Here is a 26,393-nt window from a genome sequence, read left to right as displayed (position 1 = left end):
TCTGTATTTACCATGTACAGTTTCTTTCTAGGGTGGCTATGTGTCCTACTTTACAGAGGACAGTCCTCTGTTCAAAGGCATCATCTGCCTGAAGGGCTGTCCAGTCCAAGTGCAGTTTCAAGGTAAGCAGGGAGAGCAGGGAGGGGCCTCAAAGTTGCCCATCAACTGTTGTTAGCGCCTGGACAGCAAAGCGAGCAGGCGCACTGGTTGCTTGGTCACAACAGATATGAAATAGTATATACAAATTTGCAAATGTTATGCAGATCTGTGTTTTCTTTCGTCTCCTCTTTTATGATGCATTTCCTCTTTTTTTGGCAGCTCATAAGTGGCTACCTTATTTGTGTTTTGCCCTGGAGCGGGGTTAACATGGTCAGGTCACAGAGTTCTTCCTATATTTTCCTGTAGTATCTTCTAACATTAAAACTTTAGCTTGAAAAGAGTTTTCTGAAGCATAACGATTCCTACCCTATCTTTCTATATTTCAGCAGCACTTTGAGTGAATACCTTGCAACCTGAAAGTGTAGATTTCTGTGCTTTAAAAAACATGAACTTCAGATGTGGCAACCAGAAAAGCCTCTACCTGAATAAATTACACCTTACCCTGGCTACAGAAAATTATTTTATTAACACTGGATTAATTCTGTCAGGGATTAGGATAAGGAAAAGAAAGTAAGAATTATGGGATTCTGTAACAAAAGTAGGTGCCAGAAATGTAGGAAGAGAACACTGTCAGGAAATAAGGGGCAGGACATGTGTAACGTAGGAAACCTACCCCTTGGCCACCAGAAGCCATGCTCACATCACCTGTGAGAATGCAGTTCAAAAGCACTTGGCTTTCTTTTTTGATATGTTTTATCAAGGAAATGGACAGAAATAAGCAGCTTGCTAAGTGAAAGGCCTCAGAAGTTTAGCATTGTGAGTCACTATCATCCACCTCTATATTTAAATGCACATAACATTTTTCTTTATGCATGACACGTCAGAGAAAACACATGAACCATAGTTACCTCCAGCTATCACACATATCCTTTATCTTCTTCAGATTCATGTTGGATTTTAAACTTTTAGTCATAAAAAGGCAAAAATAATTGCTTTATCCAGAGCCAGCCTGACCAGTAGGCAGAGTGAGGCATGCGCCTCAGGTGGCAGTTTCTGGTGAGTGGGGACCAGCAGTGTGATGTTGGAAGCGGAGCTGTGTGTGGCCTGCCCTGCACCCCCTAAGTTAACCTGCTTCCCTCAGATGAGGTGGTGGGCATTATCCTATCACCAGTGTTGAAGTAAGATTCAGCCACCAGTCCAGCCAGCTTTTGTACGTGCGACGGGGTATGACGCCATCTTGTCCTTCGCCTTAGGTAGAAAATGGCTTGGGCTGACCTTCCTTTATGATGTCATTTACTGGGGGGTTTATGAGTAGAATATTTGCAGAAAACCATGCTCCTCACCCTAATGAGACAGTTTGGACAGGAGAGGATGAATGGAGCCAGAATGGCTACAAATGTTCTTGATAGTCCATGACAAATTTCCCAGACACCTCTCTTAAGAAAACTACAGGTGATGTGTTTCTATGGGAGCTTATTGTTAGATGATCTCCCTTATGAGTGCTTCCAGATGAGACCTTTATTATGCAATCATCCTGCTTCATTCACTGAATTTTAGGGGGGTGGGGTCCAGACAATGTTGTCCTCCGCTTGTAAGCCTATTTTTTCCCACTGCTTCATCCACCTTGTCTTTTTTACCAGAAAACCTCATAAGGAGGAAAAGACAGCTGCACAATGCCTTTTTATTAGTAGTGCTAGGATACGTCTGTCTGGAATCACCCTAAGTCTTCTGAATGGGGTAAAAGCAGACCTTCCCCTACCCAGTGAGAGATGATGTAATCTATATTATCTGTGTGAGAAGAAAAAACAAAGAAGAGACACAGAAAGCTGAGTTTGGGCTCTGTAAGCTAACAGCAGTTTGGGGTGCTGGCTGCATGCCCAGTATCAAGGGTTAGCACCATTGGGCGCTTGCTGATGGCCCAAACCCTCCAGAAGGCCCACTCCTATTAGCTTGAGGCAGGTGCGCAGTAGCCCAGCAGCAAGAAAAAAGCCAATCTAGTGTTGCTGCTGGCACCCACCATTTGATTCCCCCATTCTGTCTCTGGGGCCCCAATAGAGCATTGCTCCAGACACATCGTGTGGGCATTAAAATGGTGAGCACTGGCGGCAGCACTAGTCCAGCTTTCTTCCTGCTGCTGGTGCCTCTCTGCCTCAAAGTAAGGAAAGCGGAGCCATGCCACCCAGTGGGGCTTCACCAGCTTCTCTGCTACCGGGGGAGGGGGGAGGGGGGATTTGCTGGCTCTGCTGTGGCCACTGAGGCACCTAACAGGGATGGGTGTAACGCCAAGCGCCCCACCAAACTTCATGTAAACCCTGGCTAGGGCTATCTCTAGAGTTCTGATTCAGGCCAGTGGATTTGTCTGTCCATTGGAGTGTTTAAACCAGGAGTAGGCAACTTGGTACCTTTGAGACTTTTTTGGATTACAACTCCCATAATCCCTGACCATTGGCCATGCTCAGTTGGGCTTCTGGTAGTTGTAGTCCAAAATATGTGGGGGGCACCAGGTTGCCTACCTCTAGTTTAGGCTGTGCCTCCACTTCTGCTCAACCTATATAGATAGACTGTATACATGTAAATAAACTCAAATGTTATACAATGCCATAAACCTCCAGTGCCCTTTCAAATGAAACCAAACCCAGGTAAGCATCTAGAAGGTAAGCACTGCACCTTGTAACTTCCTACCCTTTGGGAAAGTGAGTGAGTGCAACAATACTTTCTTAGGATTGATACCTAGGGGAGCAGTGCATGTGCTGTCCAATGTTGTGGCAGACAGTTATACTTTATAGTCAGTTCGTTCTTCCCAACTCATATGTTCCTAGGATTTGCGAGCAATGTTAATGGAAATGAAGTTAGTTACTCATGAGTAAGTATCATGAGTAATTGCTAGGCAGTGTTGTCAAGCTCACAAGCTTTTCAAGAGTCATACACTGCAATTCTATTCATGTTTGCTGGGAAATAAGTCCCACTGTTCATTGGGGTTTCCTCCTTAGTAAATGTGTTTGGGATTCCAACGTAAATTTATCATTCCTTTGGCTTATTTTATATTTCCACTGACTTCAGCAACACCTAAAAGGGAACAGCAGAACTAATTTGATTCCATTTGGAAAGCAATTGGGAGTGTTGCCCAGAATGTGATTGAAAGGGGGAAACTAAAGCCTGTTGGGGCTATAACGTTTTCTAAAATCATGCTATACTCTGTGTCAAAAGGAAAGTCAGACTGACTGTAATTGTTGTTGTCTGTTTTAGGTGAAGAATAACCCAAACAGTGCTTATTTCAGAATGGATCTGTGCACCCCACCCCCACAAAGAATTCCCTGACATTTATGGCCAGCCCTACTTTTGAGCAGGATGACATGGCCTGCTTCAGGTGCCAGATTTTAGGATACCATTAAACCTGCTGATTTCTGACCTAACTATTATGCAGCTGGTAAGGGCATGGGAGCCCTACTGGAAAAATTGTTTGGCAACCCTACTCTGAATAAGCACAGATAGCAAATGTCATAAAAAAATAAAAAAAACTTGCTAAACACAATTACTAGGGAGTAAGCTCCGTTGAAAACAGTGGGATTTCCTTTTGAGTAAACATGCATAGATTGTACTGCCAATGACTGTATACCCAGCCAATTGTAGGCTGTCCATTAAAAGTGGAAGTGAGGAGTGCACAGGAGGCAACACCTCTTGTGCGCTCACCCCTGCCAATTCTTGGTTTAAATAACCCACACATTGGTGTTATGCGCAAACTGGAGTCTAAGTGGAGTGAGAAATCAAGTTATTGCTGAAGCTGAGTTTTTATTAAAGTCAATTAAATGTTAGCCTTTTAAATAAACACTTTAGCACCATTGTGATCTTGGCACAGTTTGAGATAGGGTTGCCAACTCTCACAACAACAGAGAAATAGGGTTTTAGCCAAACTGGGGTGTCTCTGGTAGGTATTCTTAACTGGACATTTTCCAGTGTGGAGAGTGTGTCCATCTTGCTCTTTGTACTGGGCTCCCTTTAAAAGTCCCCTTCATGGATCACTGCCTTGTTGTGGCGAAGGGGCTTGCGTAACTCAGTGAAGCCATAAGCTATGCCGTGCAGGGCTACCCAAGACGGACAGGTCATGGCAGAGAGTTCTGACAAAATGTGGTCCACTGGAGAAGGAAATGGCAACCCACTCCAGTATTCTTGCCAAGAAAACCCCATGGAACGTATCACAAGGCTAAAAGAGATGACACCGGAAGATGAGCCCCTCAGGTCGGAAGGTGTCCAATATACTACTGGGGAAGAGCAGAGGGTATTTCCAAGTAGCGCCAGAAAGAGTGAAGCAGCTGGGCCAAAGCCGAAAGGACACTCAGCTGTGGATGTGTCTGGTGGTGAAAAGAAAATCCGATGCTGTAAAGAACAATTTTGTTTAGGAACCTGGAATGTCAGATCAATGAATCAAGGTAAGCTGGAGGTGGTCAAACATGAGATGGCAAGATTGAACATCGACATCTTGGGAATCAGCGAACTAAAATGGACAGGCGTGGGCGAATTTAATTCAGGTGACCATCATATCTACTATTGTGGGCAAGAATCCCTTAGAAGAAATGGAGTAGCACTCATAGTCAACAAAAGGGTAGGAAAAGCAGTACTGGGGTACAATCTTAAAAACAATAGAATGATCTCAGTACGAATCCAAGGCAAACCATTCAACATCACAGTAATTCAAGTCTATGCCCCAACCACTGATGCTGAAGAAGCTGAGGTTGATCGGTTCTATGAAGACCTACAACACCTTCTAGAACGGACACCAAAAAAAGATGTCCTCTTCATCATAGGGGATTGGAATGCTAAAGTAGGAAGTCAAGAAATCACTGGGATAACAGGCAAGCATGGCCTTGGTGTACAAAATGAAGCAGGACAAAGGCTAATAGAGTTTTGCCAAGAGAACACGCTGATCATAACAAACACTCTTTTCCAACAGCACAAGAGACGACTGTACGCATGGACATCACCAGATGGTCAATATCGAAATCAGATTGATTATGTCCTTTGCAGCCAAAGATGGAGAAGCTCTATACAGTCAGTAAAAACAAGACCTGGAGCTGACTGTGGCTCAGATCATGAGCTTCTTGTTGCAAAATTTCGGCTTAAATTGAAGAATGTAGGGAAAACCACTAAACCATTCAGGTATGACCTAAATCATATCCCTTATGAATACACAGTGGAGGTGAGGAATAGATTTCAGGGATTAGACCTGATAGACAGAGTACCTGAGGAACTATGGACGGAGGTCCATAACATTGTTCAGGAGGCAGCAACGAAATCCATCCCAAAGAAAAAGAAATGCAAGAAAGCCAAGTGGCTGTCTGATGAGGCTTTACAAGTAGCTGAGGAAAGAAGGGAAGCGAAAAGCAAGGGAGAAAGGGGAAGATATATCCAACTGAATGCAGAGTTCCAGAGAATAGCAAGGAGAGACAAGAAGGCCTTCTTAAATGAACAATGCAAAGAAATCGAGGAAAACAACAGAATGGGAAAGACTAGAGATCTCTTCAAGAAAATCGGAGATCTCAAGGGAACGTTTTGTGCAAAGACAGGCATGATAAAGGACAAAGAAGGCAGGGACCTAACAGAAGCAGATGAGATTAAGAAGAGGTGGCAAGAATACACAGAAGAACTATACAGGAAAGATCTGAATGTCCCTGATAGCCATGATAGTGTGGTCACTGAACTTGTGCCGGACATCCTCGAGAGTGAAGTCAAGTGGGCCTTAGGAAGCATTAGGAACAACAAAGCTAGCGGAGATGACAGTATTCCAGCTGAGCTATTTAAAATCCTAAAAGATGATGCTGTTAAAGTGCTGCATTCAATATGCCAACAAATTTGGAACACTCAACAATGGCCGCAAGACTGGAAACGGTCAGTTTACATTCCAATTCCAAAGAAGGGCAACGCCAAAGAGTGCTCAAACTACCGCACAATTGCGCTCATTTCACATGCCAGCAAGGTGATGCTCAAAATCCTACAAGCTAGGCTTCAGCAGTATGCGAACCGAGAACTACCGGAAGTACAAGCGGGGTTTCGAAGAGGCAGAGGAACTAGAGATCAAATCGCCAACATTCGCTGCATCATGGAGAAAGCAAGAGAATTCCAGAAAAACGTCTATTTCTGCTTCATTGACTACGCTAAAGCCTTTGATTGTGTGGATCACAACAAACTGTGGCAAATTCTGAAAGTGATGGGAGTACCAGACCACCTTACCTGTCTCCTGAGAAACCTGTACGAGGGTCAAGAAGCAACAGTAAGAACCAGACATGGAACAGCCGATTGGTTCAAAATTGGGAAAGGAGTACGACAAGGCTGCATATTGTCACCCTGCTTATTTAACTTATATGCAGAGTACATCATGAGAAATGCCGGGTTGGATGAATCAGAGGTCAGAATTAAGATTGCTGGGAGAATTATCAACAACCTCCGATATGCAGACGATACCACCCTAATGGCAGAAAGCAAAGAGGATCTCAAGAGCCTCTTGTTGAGGGTGAAAGAGGAGAGTGCAAAAGCTGGTTTGAAACTCAACATTAAAATAACTAAGATCATGGCATCTGGCCCCATCACTTCCTGGCATATAGAAGGGGAAGAAATGGAAGCAGTGACAGATTTTACTTTCTTGGGCTCCAAGATCACCACAGACGGTGACTGTAGCCATGAAATTAAAAGACGCTTGCTCCTTGGGAGGAAAGCTATGGCAAACCTAGACAGCATAGTAAGAAGCAGAGACATCACCTTGCCAACAAAGGTCCGTCTAATCAAAGCTATGGTTTTCCCAGTAGTAATGTATGGCTGTGAGAGCTGGACTATAAGGAAGGCTGAGCGCCGAAGAATTGATGCTTTCGAACTGTGGTGCTGGAGAAGACTCTTACGAGTCCCCTGGACTGCAAGGAGGTCAAATCAGTCAATCCTAAAGGAAATCAACCCTGAGTGCTCATTGGAAGGACAGAGACTGAAGCTGAAGCTCCAATATTTTGGCCACCTAATGCGAAGAGAAAACTCTCTGGAAAAGACCCTGATTCTGGGAAAGAATGAAGGCAAAAGGAGAAGGGGACAGCAGAGGATGAGATGGCTAGATAGCACCACCGATGCAATGAATATGAACTTGAGCACACTCCAGGAGAGAGCGCAGGACAGGAAGGCCTGGCGTGCTATGGTCCATGGGGTCACGAAGAGTCGGACATGACTGAACGACTGAACAACAACAACCCTTTAAAAGTATTTGCTGTAGGTGACATAGGAGCAAAGTTTAATTATCTAGGTGTCAAAGAATATAATGAAGAATATACCCAGGCTGTGGAACTGGACATATATATTTTCGGCAAAATATTCCAAGGGCAGATAAGGACTGAATAGCTGAGAATGAGTATATGCAGGATACACTTGGAACTATGTCAACAGTTCCAACAGCTCACACGAAGTGCACAGTTCTATACACCTTTATCGTTGTTACACACACATCGGTCTCTTGTTTTCTAAATTGAAAAGCCCAGTTGTTGTAGCTTTCCCTCTAAGAGGAGTATTCTGGCCCCCTGATCACTTTGGTTGTTATTTCCTGCACCTTGTAGTAGGTGTAGCATTAGCAGAAGTATTCATCGCATTGAAATAATTTCTTGATTTAATTAGCAATTTCTATGGATGCTTTCTCCCTCCTTTTTACAGATTTTACTCATAAGGCTCCATAATACAGCCATGTTGCAAAGGATATTACTGGGGTTTTTTTAGATAGCTGAAAGGTCTTTTGTAACAATATTGAGAAAGACAGAGTGAAACCAACACATACAAATAACAGGAAAAAGCTGCATCTCGGTGGTAAAGTAGATGCTTTGCGTACAGAATGTCCAGGGTAGTGCTGGCGCCAGGTTTGAGGGAGCTTGCAAAAAGTACCATCCCCCCAGAAAAATAAAAATAGTGGAATTTTTTCCAAAAATATTGTAGCTGCTGCAGCCTCTTCATCTGGAGCATCATCATTAGACAGACAGCTGTCATCTCCACAGCTTGGCCAACACCTGTCCCCCAGGGCAACATACCAGGCTATGTGGTGGGCAGCAGTGGGGATGGTGGCGTGCTCAGTTTGATGCTGTAAGGAAAAGTCCCAGGAGAAGCTACAGCTGCCACCATCTAATTTCACCAGAGTACTTGCAGGGCCCTGACACAGTGTGCAGTGCAATAGGAGAACTGACAGATACTTCACTTCTGGCAACCAGCAAGACCTTTTGTTTTCAGATACTGTGATAATAAAAGAATCCAAAAAACCTAAGACACACATTTTCTCTCCCTCTTCCCATGGGGCCATATCAAATCTATACAAGTACAAACGATGTGTTCGTATGCTTAAAAGTCAAGTTTGGTTCATCTGATCCTAACCTATCTTTCAGGGTAAATTCAGCTCACACGAAGGCAAGTTTCTCTCCATTCTGTGCAGGGGAGTGTTTTGATTGGGGGGGGGGGAGTCTTGTGAAATCATACACAAACCAGCTAGTAAGTCATAAATCAGTATATACTGACATGAACATACTATATGTGTAATTATGTGCTCATAGAAGATACTTAAATAAAAATTACACCCTGAATTACACTTTCCTTGGTGTGAGCTAACTGTACCCTGAAAGTTGGGTTCGGATATAAGCATACAAACACCTACATAGATTTGACTTACAAATGTGACATAGCATATAAGTGGGGGCGGGGGGGGGAGGAAAGGGAAGAAAATTTGCATCCTGCCTTTTTAGGGGTGGGAAAACTGTGTCTATGACTATCGTAGTACCTGAACATAAAAGGGCACGTTGGTTGCTAGAAATTGAACTATTTCTTGGGGTTTGTTTTTTGCTGCTTTCCTACCCTACTAGTGAGGCCTAGAGGCATTATGTGGAAATGAAGATGTCAGCAGCTGCAGCATCACCTGGTACTTCTCTTCACAGTGCTAGGTTAAGTGCTGCTGCCCTTCAACTGCTGTTTTAACTAGCGGGCTCTATGGGGCTATTTGTTGTTGTTCAGTCGTGTCCGACTCTTCGTGACCCCATGGACCATAGCACGCCAGGCCTTCCTGTCCTGCGCTCTGGGGCTATAGGTCCCAGCATTTACCCGACCCTGCTGGATGCTGATGTTGGGCCTTGCCCCATGTTTAGCCCCTCGCGTCTGCAGAGAAAGGCACCCGTTCGGAACCCAGGAGAGTTGCTACTAGTCAGTGTAGATACTACTGAGGTAGTCGGAACAATGGTCTGAATTGGTCCTAACTAACAAGAATTATCCAGAGTTTTCCCAAGTCAGGTAGCAAAACCTAACGCAACAGAACAAGACATGAAACGCGTCGGCTCCGACTACACCACCATAGCAGCCGCGCGTGCGCACTGACACTCCAGGGGCTCGACCACCGGACGCCGCTTGGCGCATGTGCTCTGGGCACAAAAACTCCCCCTCCCTCACGCAGCTTCTAGGTTGCCTGCCTTGAAGGTTGGCGCGTGCGCTTTTTCGGTTGGTGGGCGAAATCTCGCTCCCACTGTGCGAAGGCATCGCGAGAGCGGTGTTGGGAGGGCCGTCGCGGAAGCTGTTCTGCAGCGCTCCTGCTGAGGGGGAAGAAGAAAGAGGGGGCCGCTCGGAGCGGAACCCCAGCGGGCTCACGGTGAGTGGGAGCGGCGGCGGCGGGGTGGGGAGACAGCTGGAGCCCTAGCCAGCCGCCGCAGCCGCCGCAGCCGCCGCGGAGTCTCTTCCGTGCGGCTGACCAGGCGGGCGGCCCCGTCCCGCCCCTGGCTGTCAAGGGGGCCCTGGCGCGCGCCTGAGTTTCCCAGCCTGGAACTCCGCCGCTGCGTGCGAAAGAAGGAGGACTTGCCGTGGTGCTAGTTCCTGAGAAATGGAGCGCGCGAGCAGGGGTGGGGGTGGGAAATCCTTTTCGCCTTGGCCCAGTAATTATTAACTTACGAAGGGGACCGGGTACCCCGTTGATGGTGTTTTTTGAGAGCCAATGGTACGAAGCGGTGTAAAGCAGCTTCACATACGTTCGTATGAGTGGGTAGATGGGCGGGTGTCAATAGGGGTATTTTGCTGAATTTATACTTTCCGTGTTGGATTGTGTCACTAAATTAGATTCTGGTATAAACGTGCGTTTGATACAAAAGCGGAAGTTACACTGAACACAGACTTAAACGAAAATTGTGTTAGTCGCGGAGGAGAGAGAGAGAGAACTGTTAGAAGTAAGGTTTTGGGTTCTACTCTACACTTAATTCGTGCAGCCTGATTCTGCGCGGAGCTACTCGGTAGTATGAATGAGCTTTCTCCGAAATATGGATGCACAGGATTGCTATTTTTTGAGAAGCTCCAGGTGAGCGGCTAGGCACCTTATACGACTCTCAGAATGCTTTGAGAGCAAATTTAAGAATAGATGTTGCATTGGCAAGCAGTTTGTAGGCAGCTGAGCAGTGAACACCTGAGCCTGAAGAAAAGCTCCATGAAACTGAAAGCAAGTTCCACTAAACAAGTTCCAATAAAATATATAATCTCATTGGGATCAATGTGACCAGAATTTGGGGCAGTGCTGCTTCATACAAGGGCCCTGGTTCTTTGTCTTAAAATGATATCACTTCTTAGGATTGTGTGCTGGTATGAGGATGCCCCATGTCCACTGAGTGGGTGGACCAGGCAGGTTTTGAAATTCCATATTGCAGTTAATATGTCTATTCTGTGTTTGGAGTGGAGGTGGAGTTGATGATGTTGTCACCAGTGGATCTATCTGACTGTGTGGCAAAAGAGTGCCCCAGTTCAGAAGCTTCAACCACCGCAAGATATTCAGATATGCTTCTGTACTGCAACTTCAGAGGAAAAGTGGCTAGCTCCCACTCTCATGTGATTACACATTTCTAACTTTTTCCTAAAACCGTGTTCAACCAATTGTGTAGTGTTACTGCTACAATATCGGGTGCTATGCAGATGCACTGTGCTCATTTCCTACACAGTTATAAGGGCTCCTCAAAGTATATGCATCAAAGTGTACCAAGAGCAGCCCCATACATATTTTAATAACCATTCGACATTTGCTAATATTTGGTGTGATGTGTTGCAGTTGCAATTTAGGCTAGGTAACAGCTTATGAACTGCCTTGTTTTCTTTCTTTTATCTTTTTAGATAAAGGATGTGGCTAGTTTCTAAGGAAGTCAATCTGTTGCTATTTAGGATCCCCTCCCCCAAAGTTCTAACATCTGCTACTATATCTACAAGTAATGATACCAGTGCTGGTCCTGTATTCTTTTACCAGCTACAGAAAAAAATGGTGCCACACAAATAAATCCACAGAAGTTACCAGTGATTTTTTAAAATTTAACCAGCTGACGTACATGTATTTATGGAATTTGTAGAACGCTGATGTCCTGAAAGAGAGCGAGCGAGAGAGGGAGGCTATTTATAAGCTTAGATTAAACATATTCTGCTATTGGCACAATGAGGAAATGAACCATTGTTGTTGCTGCTGAAGGTCTCGCATAACTTCCCCAAGTAGTAATGAGAATGATTTGGTTCCCTAGAAAAAGATGATTGAACTTACGGCCCTCATTTTAAGGTTAAGGCCACTTCTCCCTGTAGCTGTTTGAGGAATATGTGGATGTTACAGAAAACAAGCAAGAATGCAATGTATATGCTTAATATATAGCCAGATATTTCTATCAAACAAAAACTCGTAACCATTTATTAAATCTCCTGTTTCTATCATCTACTTCCTGTGGGATAAACGGATTTATATTACAATGAGTGCACTATACTAGCCTTATTTTTAACCACTTGCCTGCTCACCATAGGCAACTAAGACATTCACCCAAGCAAGTGAGTGATCTGCCGGAAGAGGGATGGAGCACTTGGCCCATCCTCTGGCAGCCCACTGTTTTTCTTGGATGTGGAGGGAGGTGGTTTGCCTCCTCTCCACCCAGTATAAAAACTGTAGACTGCCCTTCTGTGCTGATGGCATTCCTGCTGGGCAGGGAGGAGGTGGAGCCCATCCTGCTTGACCAGCATAGAAACCGTGTGGGCTGGCAGTAGAGGTATGGAGTGCTCCATTTGTCCTCTGGCAGCCCACTGCATTTCCATGCTGGAATGTAGGAGATGAAGCGCTCCCTTACATGGTCCAACATGGAAAGCAAAAGGGCTTGCAGCGGAGTGCTTCTTCACATCAGCTCTAGCCTAATATGTTTCTCTTGCACATCCAGCACAGAAATGCAGTGGGCTGGTGGCAAAGGGATGGAGCTGATCTGTGCTTCCACCAGCAGACTGCTTGGTTTCTATGCTAATTGAGCAGGATGGGCTTCAGCACAGAAACAGAACAAGCTGGTGGAGAAGGGAATGGCTAAAGAAGGACAGAATGCTAGATCCATCCTCCACCAGCCCACTTTATGAGTAAAAAGCAGACAAGTAAAACTTTTTTCAGGCTACTAATGTTTTAGGGCTAATTTAAAAGGTTGCACGATGCTGTGATCTCTTTGGGCATGTTTCTATGAGATGTAACTATATTTAAAATAGTACTTTATTAAGAATTACTTACTCCTCAATCAATATGCATAGATGGCCTAACAAGCTTGAACGAATCAGGTCAGTATCAGAACCAGTAAGCCTCTCAGTACCAATGTCTGGGGAACATGAGCAGGAGGGTGCTATTGTACTCATGTCCTGCTTGTGGGCTTCTCATGATCCTATAGGCATATGGTTGGCCACCATAGGAAGGAATGCGAGATTAAATAGTCCTTTGGTCTGATGCAGTATGGTGCTTTATGTTCTTATTTCTGGGTCTAAAAAAAGACATGAAAGGTCAGTCAGTGTTTGTATCTTTTGATCTTGTTTACTCTACTAAATCAACATTTGGATAGGTTTGAATGTTTGGGGATTTTCTCTTGTTCTTGGTAATTTTGCCTGGTGTTTCATGTCAGGGTAGAAATTCCTGGTTGCCTTTTGTTGTTGCTGCTTAATATATATAGTTACGTCAGTTTCCACACCTTATTTGTAAAATATCTAGAAGTGAGAGGGGTTAAAAGCAAGATGGGTAATATGGCTGTATACATAGCAAGTTATATTTTTCTATGAAACCATTCTCTTCATATTTGAGTTATCTGAATAACTTTTAAGTGTTATTAGAGATGACATGAAGGTTCTGTCTGTGGTGGGATGATCTATGATGGCTTACTCACACTTAAATATGTCACCACCTGATAAATTATCACATGATAAATCTGCAAATCAGCTCACAAACACTATGATGCTCACTGTCAGTATGAAACTGAATCATTATGGAATTGGAAGGGTTCAACATTACAGCCAGGCTGTTGTACCATATAACCCTGAGTCCATCTGAACAAAAAAGGGATGGATGAAATAATTTGTGCTAGCCCCACTACTTATGCAGTTTCACCTAGTTCCTTCCATTTCTGTTTGAGTACCGCCTTGCAAATAAATATATCTTCGTTGTTGTTGTTCAGTCGTTATCTACTAGTCATCTATATATGTCAACTTGAGTTAAGACTGTAAGAGCCATGCTTGATCAGACTAAAGGCCTATCTAATTCAGCATTTTGTTCCCATTCTGGCCAACCAGATGCCTATGGGAAGCCCACAAGTAGGACAGCGGCTGGTATTTAGAGGAATACTTGACTCTGATGGTGGGGAAAATATATTGCTATCATGACTAGAACCCATTGAGAGCCTTATCCTCCACAAATTTGTCTAATTCCCTTTTAAAGTTGTCCAGTTGAGTGTTCATCTTGTGATAGTAAATTCCATAGTTTTAACCATGTGCAGTGTGAAGTACTTCCCTTTATTTGTCCTGAATCTCCCACCATTCAGCTTCATTGGATGACCCTGTGTTTTAGTATTTCCACACCATGCATAATTTTATATACCTCTATCATGTCTCCTAGCACTCACCTTTTTTATAACCTTAAAAGCCCCAAATGTTGTAACCTTTCCTCATAGAATATTTGCTCCAGCCCCTTGATAATTTTGGTTTCCCCCTTTTTCCAGTTCTACAATATCCTTTTTGAGGTACAATGAGCATAATTGTACATAGTATTCCAAGTGTGGTTGCACCATAGATTGTATAAAGGCATTGGATATTGATTGGCATTTGCAATTCCTTTCCTAATGTTCCCTGGTGTGGAATTTGCTTTTTTTCACAGCAGTCTCAAACTGGGTTGAGTTGTATGTCTTGCAAGATGTTTGCATGAACTTGCTAATGTCTGAGACCTTGGTGGGGGTGGGGTATCTTTCAAGATGATGTCCTCTTCCTCCCCCAATTTTAGCACTGATTCAAAGCACAGTGATTTCCCCAACACTGAAGTTTGATGAAAACTGAGAACTATATGACCAGAATAAGTCTTATGAGGAAATTGTCTGTATTTTCCTTGTCAGGACATTCATTACAGTAACATGAATTGTTGCATTGACTAAGGGTGCAATCCTATGCATGTTTGGACAGAAAAGGCCCTACAACTCCCAGCATCCCCCAGCCAGCCATACTGGCTGAGAGATGCTGGGAATTGTAGGACTTTTTAAATATCTAAACATGCATAGGATTGCACCCTTAAGTCAACTGTTTCTTCTAAAATGTAATCTTTGCTGTCTACTGTTACAGCCTTAAGCTGATACAGCCACAAAGTGACAAGTGTGATATTAAAGAATATGTCAGCAATTTCCTAATATGTCTGTGGCTCTCCTTGGTATATACAGCTCTGCAACATCCTGTTTGTGAATGTCTATCTTGTGTTTAACAGCTTACATGCTTTGGTAGCCACACTCTTAGTTTAGTTTTTTGGAAGCTGCTATAGTTGTAAAGTATATCTTGTGAGTAAAGTGGTAATGTTAAGCGTCATCTAAAATAAGAGTGAGTAGAATTTTTGCAAAGTGTTCAAAAAAGATTTTTCTCTTTTGTTGGTTACTATCCCATATTTCTGTTAAGTCAGCTTTTCATTTGTGCTTGCAGCTGCTTTTTTTTTATACATTTAATGCTTTCTGCCGTGATTGTTATACAGCTGTGACTAGTTAGAATTGCTGCCTTCCACATCAATCCAAGGCAAAGTACTTTATATTCCATTGAATTTAAAGCATTTTGGCTTGGCTTGGGCTGCTGTTAAGTTACTCTTTGTAGGATTGTCATCAAGAATGTTTTCAATTTCTGCTCTGATTGTATATCATATGCTATATAGAAACTTTGCAAGCTTTATGCTATTGTATTTACATAATTCACCAATGTTTTCAATGTTTTTCCTAAATGAGTTGCCTGGCCTCCACCTGTCCCATGTTGCTCAGTACAAAGTGAGAAACTACCTCCCCTTCCCTAAGTTACCTCTGCTTCAGAAAAGTGGGAGCTATCTTTCCATGCTTGGCAGGAAAGACACCCTGAGTCTGCTCCTCCCTCCGGTTCTCTGTCATGGATAGATAACCTCGGGAAAGGGAGGGGTCTGTATCTCACTTCACACTAGGCTTTGGAGACATTCAGTAGGTATGAGACAGAATGAGTGTGCAACTGGAAGTGGGAGAGGGGTAGGATCAGTGGCTAGCACAATAATGGCTGGCTGCCAAGTGACTTTCAGGTATCTCTGGTTTTGTGGACCCCAGTAAATGAAAATGTTTCTAGCCACGCTTACTGTTGCCACCAATCTTGTCACCACGATCTCCTGGCATGCACAGAGGGCTTGGGTGAGAAGCAGGATCTTCTCTCATTTGTGTGGGAAAAGATAAGAAACAGTGCAAGTTTCCCTGCTGCTTGGAAAGGACTTCTGCTGTTTCTTACCTGCTCAAAAATAACAATGGAAATTAGACCTCCAGGGATGGGATCTGTGTAGTGTTGGATGTCTTGATCACTAGAGGGTTGAGGGCACTCATCCCCGTGAGCTGGCAAATGGATTTGTGGGTGGCTAGTCATTTAGAATAGGGGTGCAGAAGCTCTTTCAGCTGGAGGGATAAATTCCATTTTGGGAAAGCTTTTGGGGGGGGGGCATTCCAGTGGTGGACAGGGCTGAAGGCAAAAGGCACAGGACTGAAAATCCCAGGATATTTTAGCTTAAAGCTCTTACTGCCAGTAACTAAGCCTTAGGGTAGGTGTTTTAACCTTTTAGAATGGAGAAAAAACTGTGCAAAAAACAGGAAACCACCAAAAGATTAGTGGTTGGGAGAAAGGGGTGGGGCCAAGTGAAAGGGGTATGGCCATCTGGGGAAACCTAGAGGGCTGGATTAGGACCTCAGGGCCTGAGGTTCTGCACCTCTGATTTGGAACAACTATGAATAGTTGTCCAATAAGAATGTGTGTTTATATGGATTATATAGGTTTTCAAAGTGCTAGTCCATGTTGAGATTACACAGGCTTTTTGTTTAACCTCCCATAACACACGGTCCCCGGGTTCAGATGACATGACAAGCCATGGTCATGGCTTGAATATTCAGGATGGTGCTTGTGGGTGCAGCAGCTCGTCATGGCTTAAATAAGTCCCAGCAATTGGGCGAATCCAGTCAAATCCACTCCTAAGATGGTGCTCACTACAACACATACATGCATCATCTAAATTAAAGCCTGCTTCTTCCTTCAGAAGTATTATTTTTACTACACAGAAATTTAATCAATAGATAAATTGACTAACATACAAATAATTGACTAAGATTTCTTTAATTGGATGATTGTCCTGTTTGTAATCCTCTTAAATGTGTAACTATTGAAAAAGCATTAGTACTTTTATTGAAGTAGCAGTACCATTATGACTGTACTTTCAATTATCTGGCTATTCATCACTATCTGGTTAGCTTTGGACTGGCTGCCAGTATGGGCCTCCTCAGCAGTGGTGGACCAGTTAAAATGGTCCTCCCCAGGGTCCTGATGGATTCCAATGGTTGTCTGAATGCAGTTGGGGAATTTCCTGCCTCTTTTATCAGCAAATTTGCAAATGGCCGAGGCAATTGCAAATTGCACATTGCGTCTATGTGTCCTCTCCCTTCCTTGTGGAGCCAGGTCAGCTCCCTGGTTTATTAGGGATTTGATGGCAATGAAACTGGAAGGACAGTGGAGAAAAACTCATGACAAATCAGACTGAATACAGGTTAGAGTCTAATTGAAAAGTTATACCATAGTGGTGAGGGCAGCAAAGAAAGCTTAATTCTCTGTCACCATTGTGTCTGCACATAATAGAGCGGCAGTGCTTTTCCATACTGTATGAGGCCTTTGCTAGGATGCAGAAGAGGAAGAGCTGGAACAGTTGGTAGCTTGTTGTGAATGACTTGTTTCATTCTTTGTGGATCAGGTTGCTCAGATCCAGATCCACCTTGACTTGGACTCCAATATTGGGACAGGTCAGATTGATGTAACTGGCAACTGCTCTTCCAGTTGTTTTGGATTCTTTTCAGATTCTAGATCTTGAGGATGTAGACAGTGTGTCTGGATTGGCTACAACCTGTTTACGCAACCCTTGCCCTTCTTGGCTGATTAAATAGGCCAAGACGGTACTGATGTCATGGCTAAGGGAGGTGATTAATACTTCTTTCTGGGAGGGGGTTCTTCCTTCTTGTTTAAGAGGCAGTAATAAGATCTTTATTAAAGAAGCCTTCCCTGGTCCCAGTAGATTTGACTAATAATCATAGGCCAGCGACAAATGTGTCATTCTTGATCAAGGTGGTTGAGAAGGTGGTAGTGCTGCAATTCAGAACACATCTGGATGATACTGATTATCTGGACCCATTTCAATCAGAATATGGGAGTAAGACTGTTTTGGTTGCCTTGGTGGATGTTCTACTCCAGGAACTGGATGCGGGGAGCACAACCCTATTAGTTCTCCTGGACCTTTTGACAGCTTTCAATACCATCAATCATGATATCCTTCAGGACTGCCTGGTGGGCCTGGGCCTTGGGAGCACTATTTTGCCATGGTCCTGATCCTTTCTGTTGGATCATATCCAGAGGGTGGGGCTGGGGGGATACTGTTTGACTTCATGGTCTGTGGTGTCACATTGGCTTTTATCTTGTCCCACGTGTTATTTAATATCTATGTGGATTCACTGGGAGAGGCAATTTAGATCTTTAGAGTAAGGTGTCCCAATATGCTGATGACACTCTACTCTTTTGCTCCTTGTTGCCTAATATTAAGAAAGCAGTCGATACCCTTGAATGTTGCCTGGCTTTAATAATAGGCTGGATCATGAGGCTGAGGTTAAATCCAGAAAAGACAGAGATGCTGTTGGTCAATGGAAAGGCTGAATTAGATTTCAAACTGTTCTGGAATGGATTGCTCCAGCTCTGAAAGATTAAGTCTGTAGTTTAGGACTGGGAGTGCTCTTTGATCCTAACTTGTTCCTGGATTCTCAGCTGGTGGTAAGGAGTGTGTTTCCACAATTATGTTTAGTGCGCCAGTGCAATCTTTCCTGAGTCATTCTGATTTGGCAACAGTTACCCATGCCTTGGTTACATCCCGTTTAGACTACTGCAATGCATGCTACATAGGGCTATCCTTAAAGTGTTTGAAAGCTTCAATTGGTGCAAAGTGTAGCAGCTAGCTGGTGTACAGTATTGAGACCATAGTATATCAATATTGAAAGACTTGCACTGGTTGCCAGCTGTTTTCTGGGCTCAATTCAAGATGTTGGTTTTAACCTTTAAAGCTCTAAATGGCTTATGACCTGGCTATCTAAGGGACCATCTGTCTCATTATCAACCTTTCCAGTTATTAAGATCTGCAGGAGAGATGCTCCTGAGGACACCATTTCCTATAGAGGCCTCTTTGTTGGCCATGTATGAAAGGCTTTTCCTGTGTTGCTCCCTCATTGTGAAATGCCCTCCCTCCAGAATTACAACTGGCCCCCATTCTCTTGGCTTTCAGAAAAAGTGTTAAGGCACATCTCTTTAATGTAGCTTTTAATTTTTTTAGAGTGCTATTTTAATGGTTTTATTAATCTATGTTTTTAATTTTATTTTAAAGTGGTTGTGTACCAGCTTGATGACCTTTTGGTAAAAAGACCCTTATAGAAATAATTGTAAAGCAGTGTATTTTACCAGGAGTGTTTAGGGTACTTGTTATTTTCACTGTGTAGTAGATTAAGGGCACTTGATATTAAGAGACTGCAATCCTGTGCATACTTGGCTAGGAGTAAGCCCCATTAAATGTAGCGTGCCTTTGTTCAACATGAGTAGGATTGGGCTGCACAGGCTTGTATAGATCACTCCTTTGGGGTGGGAGGAGAGAGAATCAACATACGCTTGCAACTTGTTGCAGAACATATGGGTATTTCCTCTCTAAAGCTATGCTTCAGTAATAGGGAAATCACTATTTTCCAGCGTTCAAGCCTGTTGCTACAGTGCTGGGAGAACCTTATTCTTCTAGTTAGCAAAGCGTCTATGATTAGTGGTGGTAACTGCTGCTAATGTGGTACCTGGTTTGATTCCACTCATGCCCACATAATGTGGGTATTTTTCAAAGTTCTTATAGTATTTTTAGTTCTGTAAAGGATATAAAAGGATTTGCAACACCACAAAGGGAGTCATGCAACCTTTTTAAAAAGGTGCAAGGCCCCACCATTTTCAAGAGTCTTGTTTTCTTTCCCCCTTAAAACAAAATGACAGCTGTAGTGTGTTTAACTGTGATTGCATGTGGCATGGGTTTATTCTATAGGAAATATTTGCACTTTTAAAAATCCTGCACTTGAAAGATGTGCAGGTGAAAGACACTGCTTTATAGTCAGAGTTAGCATGGGAATTCTCATATGTGGTTTGTACAGACCCTTAATAATAATTTCAATTGACATAAAAATGGTCCTTCCTTTACAGTGTAGTGTTTGAACATTTTGTTTTCCACTTCCAGTAATAGATATGAGCACTACTGACCACTTGTACTTCGAATTTCAAATCTAGCTAAGCTACTAGCAATCTGGTAGGTCAAACTGACATCCCTTGCTCTTAAAATATCAGGAGATTCCACCCCTGGTTTCTTCTATTTAGAAAAGATTCTAATTTATAGTATATGCACCTGTTTAAAGGGTGTTTCTGGCACAGCTGTTCTCTTTCTTGAGGGGATGGTATGTAAGGATGACTTGCTACTCTCTCCTGTGAGACCAGAAGCAAAACTTATTTCTTCTCTGAACAGCAGGGGCTAATAGCAAGATGGGGAAGGATGATTTTCCCTCATTTTAAAGGAAGCTTTTTTGAAACCTTGTCAACTCATATTTTTCTAGTTAAAGTTACAGCCAGGTACTGTTTTAACTCGGAAGTTAGAAGTAAGTTGCATTTCCACCCCCAATGGAACTTAAAATCCTAAGTATTTGTGTTGAGGATTGTAGCCTTTGCCTAAATAGAAGAGAGGAACGCCACACCCTGCTGTGGCAGAAATCGAGGGGAGAAGCAACCCCAGCCGTGAATAAGACGAAATGTCATGCGTTTGAAAATCAAGGAACTGCAGATCTAGATGACTGATCGCTGGTTGGAGTTTCTTTCCAACAGGGAATAACGAGGGGAGGGGGGCTAAAGAGTGACTTCAGTGTTTCCCCTTGGAAAGGTTTGGATAGGAAGAGTAAGCAAATGCCCCATTAGGAGAATTCCCGATCGCTGACTTCTAGGCGGAGTCGGTTTATATAAGTTAGGGATGCTCGCTGCTCTATGAGGAGCAGCACATGTCTACTGCAGGCAGCACAGAAGGGGACGAGAGCGTAGAAGCCTGGCTTTGTGTGCCTGCTTTGCCTTGGAAGAAGAGGGCGAGCGCCGAGTAGCAGCCGCTCTAGAGCCAGGAGGAGGAAGGCTAGCTGGGGGCGTGAGAGGGCCGGTCTGCTCTGCTATCCTGTTCGCCGGCTGTAATGGGGGGGAATCTGCGCCGTGTCCTTTTCTCAGCGCTCCTATTGGCCGCAGCAAATGCCACTCGGCGCTTCCTGACTGCGCCCGGGGCTGAGAGAGAGGCTGCGGAAAGAGGAAGCGGCAAAGCAGAGTTGAGCCGAGAGGGGAGAGGTTCTGGGCGCGGCCCCTGTCATTGATCCGGGCTACTTCCCTCAATGCTCCGTCTCTTCTTTCCCTCCTAGGGCGGATTGGCCCTCGCAGTCTCCCCTGTCTATGCGAAGGACGGAGCCAGAACAGCACGGACGAGAGGGAGGGCTGAACCGGGAGTCCCCGGAGAAGGTTTCAGGGAGAGCGCCTTTCCTATCCGCTCCCATCATTGCTGTCCACGAGCGGCCCGAGCATGGAAGCCGTCGCCAAATACGATTTCAAAGCCACTGCAGACGATGAGCTCAGCTTCAAACGGGGGGATATCCTTAAGGTAAGTGGCGCACAAAGGAGGAGAGATTGCCCTCTTGAGGCTATCTCTGATATGATTGCCCCTTTCTCTGGAAACTCCATCCCACTGTCCATAACGCTCTGTATCTCCCCCTCCTCCAAAATGCTAAATTCATCTGCTCTGCCTAGTTTATACAGAAACACTTTTTGATATTTTGACTGTTTAGCCAAAAGGTAGACTGATGCAATTGTAGATATGATAGTTCATGTTACAGTGTAGTTGCCAGTTATTTCTTTCCTGTATTTAATCCCTGTTTCCCTCTTCTGAATCTGCCTGTGCCAAATCTCTTGCCTGCATAACAAGAACGACAGTATCACCAGTGAGTGCTGCTAAGAATAGGGCACTCTGTTGTTACCTTGTGTATATTGGCTCTGCATAGAAATATTATACTGCTGCCTGTGCAATTCGTGGTCTTCTGGCTTCATTATTTAGATTGATGTTATCCTGTTTGTTTATACCTCCAAAGTGATGATAATGCTTAATGTATCTTGCAAAGCAGGCTCTAGTCCATGAAAGCTTATGCCACAATCAGTTTTACGATGCCAAAGGCTTCTTTTGTTGCTTTTGCTAAAACAGCATGAGACAGCTATCCTCTGGAATTCTGTATATTACACTTTGCCTTATATTCTTGGTTTAGTATAAGGGTCAGGGAGGAATCAGTAGCGAGAGTTTTCAGAGCCAGTTCTGTAGGCTCATTCTACTTAGAAATAATTATGTTATCTTGGCGTTGGATTATATTGTTAGATATACAGGCTTCATCTTCATTTTCAGATTGTGATGATTGAGATAGCTTATTTACTGGAAACTTAATTAAAAGGTAGGAAAGTTTCAGTTGAACATGAGTAGATTTAGAGTATGGTGTGTTTGACCTTTGCATGGTATGTAGTCCACAGTTACTATAATTATACACGAATGCCCTGATCCTGAAAAGTTCTTGCAAAAGCTTACCAATAACAGAATAAAAAATACATAATTCCTTAAGAACCCAACCAAGGCAGCATTATTTAATGTAAACATATTTATATCCAGTCTTTCTGTCTAATAGGCCTCCAAGGTGACAGATAATCAGAGAAAATGAATACACAGTAGATGGAATAACTTTTTTTTTTTAAAGGCAGGGGTGACCAATCATCTCTGGGAAGATAATTTTGTAAAATGCCCACTCTCCCAGTCTTAGATGTTACTGCTCTATGTTATACATTAAATTGGCTAAAGATTAGGAACGCAACCATTGGATGCTGTGTTTGTGGGGCAAGAGAAGAGTCAGGGAGGACCCTGAATGTTATGCTGGCCTGTTGCTTGCTTTTATTCACCCCTTCATTTTACCTAGGGAGGTGGTGGGCTCTCTCACACTGGAGGCATTCAAGAGGAGGCTGGACAGCCATCTGTCAGGGATTCGCTGACTTGGGATTCCTGCACTGAGCAGGGAGGTGGACTCGATGGCCTTGTAGGCCCCTTCCAACCCTACTATTCTGTGATTCATCCCTGGCTTTCTGTCTTCTTCGTGGAAGGATGAATAATAAACATTGATACCTTGAAGAATTCAGTGATAAATAATATTTTTTCATATTCCTTACCAATGAAGTGCAAGAGCTTTTCACTGTTAACTGATTTTAATTTGATGTAGAAGCCTTTAATGTTAGAAACTTGATACATTTTATTCCATTGAAGAGAAGGGGTCTAAAATGTAGTTTCTATCCTACATGTTTACATTTTCGAAGGAAATGGGATCAAGTAGTAGAAACATAGACACTGTGTGTTGAAGAGAGGGATTCTTTTTAAGTTCCAGTTTAATATGATTCGTGCTTCTAATAATTGGGTATTACAGTGTTGGGTACACTGGTGAAGTTGTTTAGCTGAAGACAGCTGAATGCCTTCCTGAAAACAGTGCACTGAAGTCCTGCTTTATCTTATGTTGCATGGCTGCCTCTATTTTATCCTGCTATAAACATGAACTTGGCCCCCATTGCATTGGAGTGTGAAAATAGGCATACTCCAGATCACAAAGTTGGTACAGCACATAGTGTTAGACTTGGACTTTGATGACCTAGGTCCATGTCCTGGCTCACAAATAACTGTTGAAGGTAAGTTCAGCTCAGAGATACTGACCTGGTCCAAGCCGCCCAGTGAGTTTTATGGCTAAGGAAGGACTGGAATCTGTCATCTCCATGTCCAAATAGAACCTTCAATCCACTTCACTGGCACTGCAGAGAGATGAATATTTAAGCATTGCTTTTTGGTGTGTTTCTGAATTAGACCTCGGAAATGTAATAAAATTTGTATATAAGCTAGTGCAAAGAGAGGTAAGATTTCCAACCAGCTAACATACTTAGTTTTTTTGAGGTAACTGATGCTATGTCTGCTACATACACTTTGTTGTACATAATAATAATAATCTGTTCTATAAACTAGTCAGTAAATATCTATAAATATTGGAAATTGCAAAGTGGAATAAAGTGAGAGTCATAAAAATGAACACATTGTTTTAGGTTTTCAATCTGGCAAGATATTCCTTTCACTCATATTGACCACACTGGAGAGTATTGGTAACTACTTTTGTGTGTTTGGCTTCCTTAGAGGGTACTTAGAACTACTGGTGAAATTGTAATTGTGGTGTCATCAGATAGAATGATGTTATTCTTAAAATGCTGCCTTGAGAAATAGTAGGTTTCTGTTGCTCTTTAAAAAACACACACCAAATGCTTAAATGTCATGCCATGTTCTTTGAAGAAAAGGAAAGGTGCCTACTGTCTGATTCACATCTGATTTTCAACAGATAACTTCCCTATGACGTCATAGTACCATTACTGCAGTATACTCATATATTCTGCATTTGATTATCATTTGCACTACATCCATTAGCTATTTGCTCATTAGTAACCTTATGGCACTGCTCCAAAAGTGAATGAAGATATGTAATCTTTGACTCAGAACTAATAAACCAGTTGAACACTGGCTTGTAAGTGTGTTAAACTACAGCATGATACATTTTGGGTTTGGACATGTCTGTGGCATTGCACAATGATACCTAGTAAGGCAATCAGAATTTTCTCATCTACCTTACAAAATCGCGAAGAGGCTATTTCTGTCTTGCTTAGGCAGTGTACTCTGTACTTCCCGCAAACTGCATTAAGCAGTGCATGCCCTTGTACACAGTTTTAAAGGTTTTTCCTGTCTCATGTGTATTTGAGGTGGCTCACAATAATTAAAACCAGAAAGTGTCAGTCTTTTATAACACACACGCACGCGCGCGCGCGAGCGAGCGAACCAAATCGGCTGCAATAGTTTCTAATGCAAAGTTGCTGTAAATAGGTTTTCAAATACTTTCCTGAAGAGGTAGGTCTTACAACCCTTTCTAAAAGTCATCAAAGATGTGCACTGTTCCTAAGTCTCCTCTGGAAGACTGTTCTTATAACACTGTGGCAGCCACCAACAAAGACCCCCTCCTTGCTGAGGTGGCCCTAACCTCTCACAAGATGGAATAGGAAGCAGGGCAGCAAAAGAAGATACAAATTGACAGAGAGGCATATATGGGGCAAGACAATTTTCAGCCTGCTTTCAACAGTGGTTTTATTTCCGTTTGAGAACTGTCATTCAAGAGTGCCCCTGAAGAAGGATTTATTGCAAAATGTGTTGGGATTAAATAAACATTTTTCTGTGCACCTGGAAGTTTCTTCAATCCCCCCCACCTGCAATTGGTGCTTTCCTGTTCATTTTTTCCTGCTTCTGATGTATGTTCCATGAAACAAAGTATTTCAGAGGTTTAAAACCAGCACATTGAACTAGGCCAGGAAACTGGTAAGCAGTGTAGTTACTACAAGATAGGTTGAAATATACTCTCATCTCCTTGCATTTATTGGGAGGTTGACTATAGCATTTTGCATCAGTTGAAGCTTCTGAGTCATCTCAGAAGGCACCCAAAGCACATCGAGTACTACAGTCTGAGAGATTACAATGGCATGCATGAGAATACTGAGTTTCTCCCCTTCCTAAGAAGGGGCACAGCCGCCATATTAGATGTAACTGATAGCATGTGCCCTTGCCCCCACTGTTGCTACTCGTGCCTGCAAGCATAGTGCTGGATCCAGGAGCATGTGCACACTGCAAACATGCTCTGATGGACCAACAACCATCTACCAGTCACAGGTAAAGATATCCTTTCCAAAGCATCCAGCTCATTTCCTGTGTATATACTGGATATTGCTATGTTTCAGGGAGGAAAGTGGTTCTATACTTCTTCTTAAGAGGCAATTTTCAGGTGCCTTTGGATTCCACCTTTATGAGTGTTGATTGAGCTGTTTTATGAATTAAGGGATAAATATTTTTCACGACGTATTTAGAATTCTCTGCTTACACATTGGTTCCTGTCTGCTGTAATTGGGATCACTCACTCTGTCTGTGTTCACTATGAGGCTACTAGATAATGTTCCTGAGAAACTAAAATGCTTCTGGCAGATTTTTGCCTGTTGGTCTTTCTGCCAGCTGGCAACTGTCCAAGTGTAAAGTGTGCTGGTACTTACTTTTGGTTTGGCATGTGATGGAGGAAGAGAGAATAGATGTGCTGATTCCGTTGGCTAATGATGGCACAAGTCCTTCCCCTATCTCTCCTCTTTTAAATACTGTGTGCCATCATGCAGTAATATGTTTAATATGTGTGAGAGAATACACAATGTGAATAGGCAGCAATCCTATTATCTGAACTTCCTAGAATTAATGCACAAAATATCAATAGTCATAGGGAGCAATTTCCAAAGAGCTTGAAAGATTGCTAATGTGGAGAAGTGAAGATCCATGCTCATCTACCCTGACAGCTGATGAAAACTGAACAATTATTGTCAAAGGGCATTTAAGAGCATTTGTTGTAAGCTGACCAAACAGTAATGTGTTGCTGGTTTTTAAGGTAGTTTGCAACAAATCCCCACTAGAGATTCCATTCCTTTGCTCCCTATTTTAGTGAATCCTTTGGGGATGGGTCCATTAAATGTTCAGCAACTTCACTGTTCAACATAAATTCATTCCT

General features: G+C 43.1%; 1 protein-coding gene across 2 annotated transcripts in view; it reads left to right on the top strand.

Annotated features, from left to right (window-relative positions):
• Window positions 1–9,630: 9,630 nt before the first annotated feature.
• GRB2 (growth factor receptor bound protein 2) overlaps window positions 9,631–26,393 on the top strand; it is a 90,216-nt gene continuing 73,453 nt past the window's right edge. Inside the window, exons 1-2 of one of the 2 annotated variants that reach the window (XM_084838066.1) lie at window positions 9,631–9,736; window positions 21,120–21,355. In XM_084838066.1, the coding sequence (XP_084694192.1) occupies window positions 21,278–21,355 (78 nt within the window). In that variant the 5' untranslated portion in view covers window positions 9,631–9,736; window positions 21,120–21,277. Of the gene's footprint in view, window positions 9,737–21,017; window positions 21,356–26,393 lie in introns of those variants that run through there. The other variant, XM_084838067.1, reaches the window with a different exon arrangement.

Source organism: Heloderma suspectum, chromosome 2 (genome assembly GCF_057233095.1).
Source record: "Heloderma suspectum isolate Gila_16-S chromosome 2, 16-S_ref, whole genome shotgun sequence".
Classification (NCBI taxonomy): domain Eukaryota; kingdom Metazoa; phylum Chordata; class Lepidosauria; order Squamata; family Helodermatidae; genus Heloderma; species Heloderma suspectum.
Note: the sequence above shows the minus strand (reverse complement) of the source record. Positions and strands in the feature narration are given on the sequence as shown.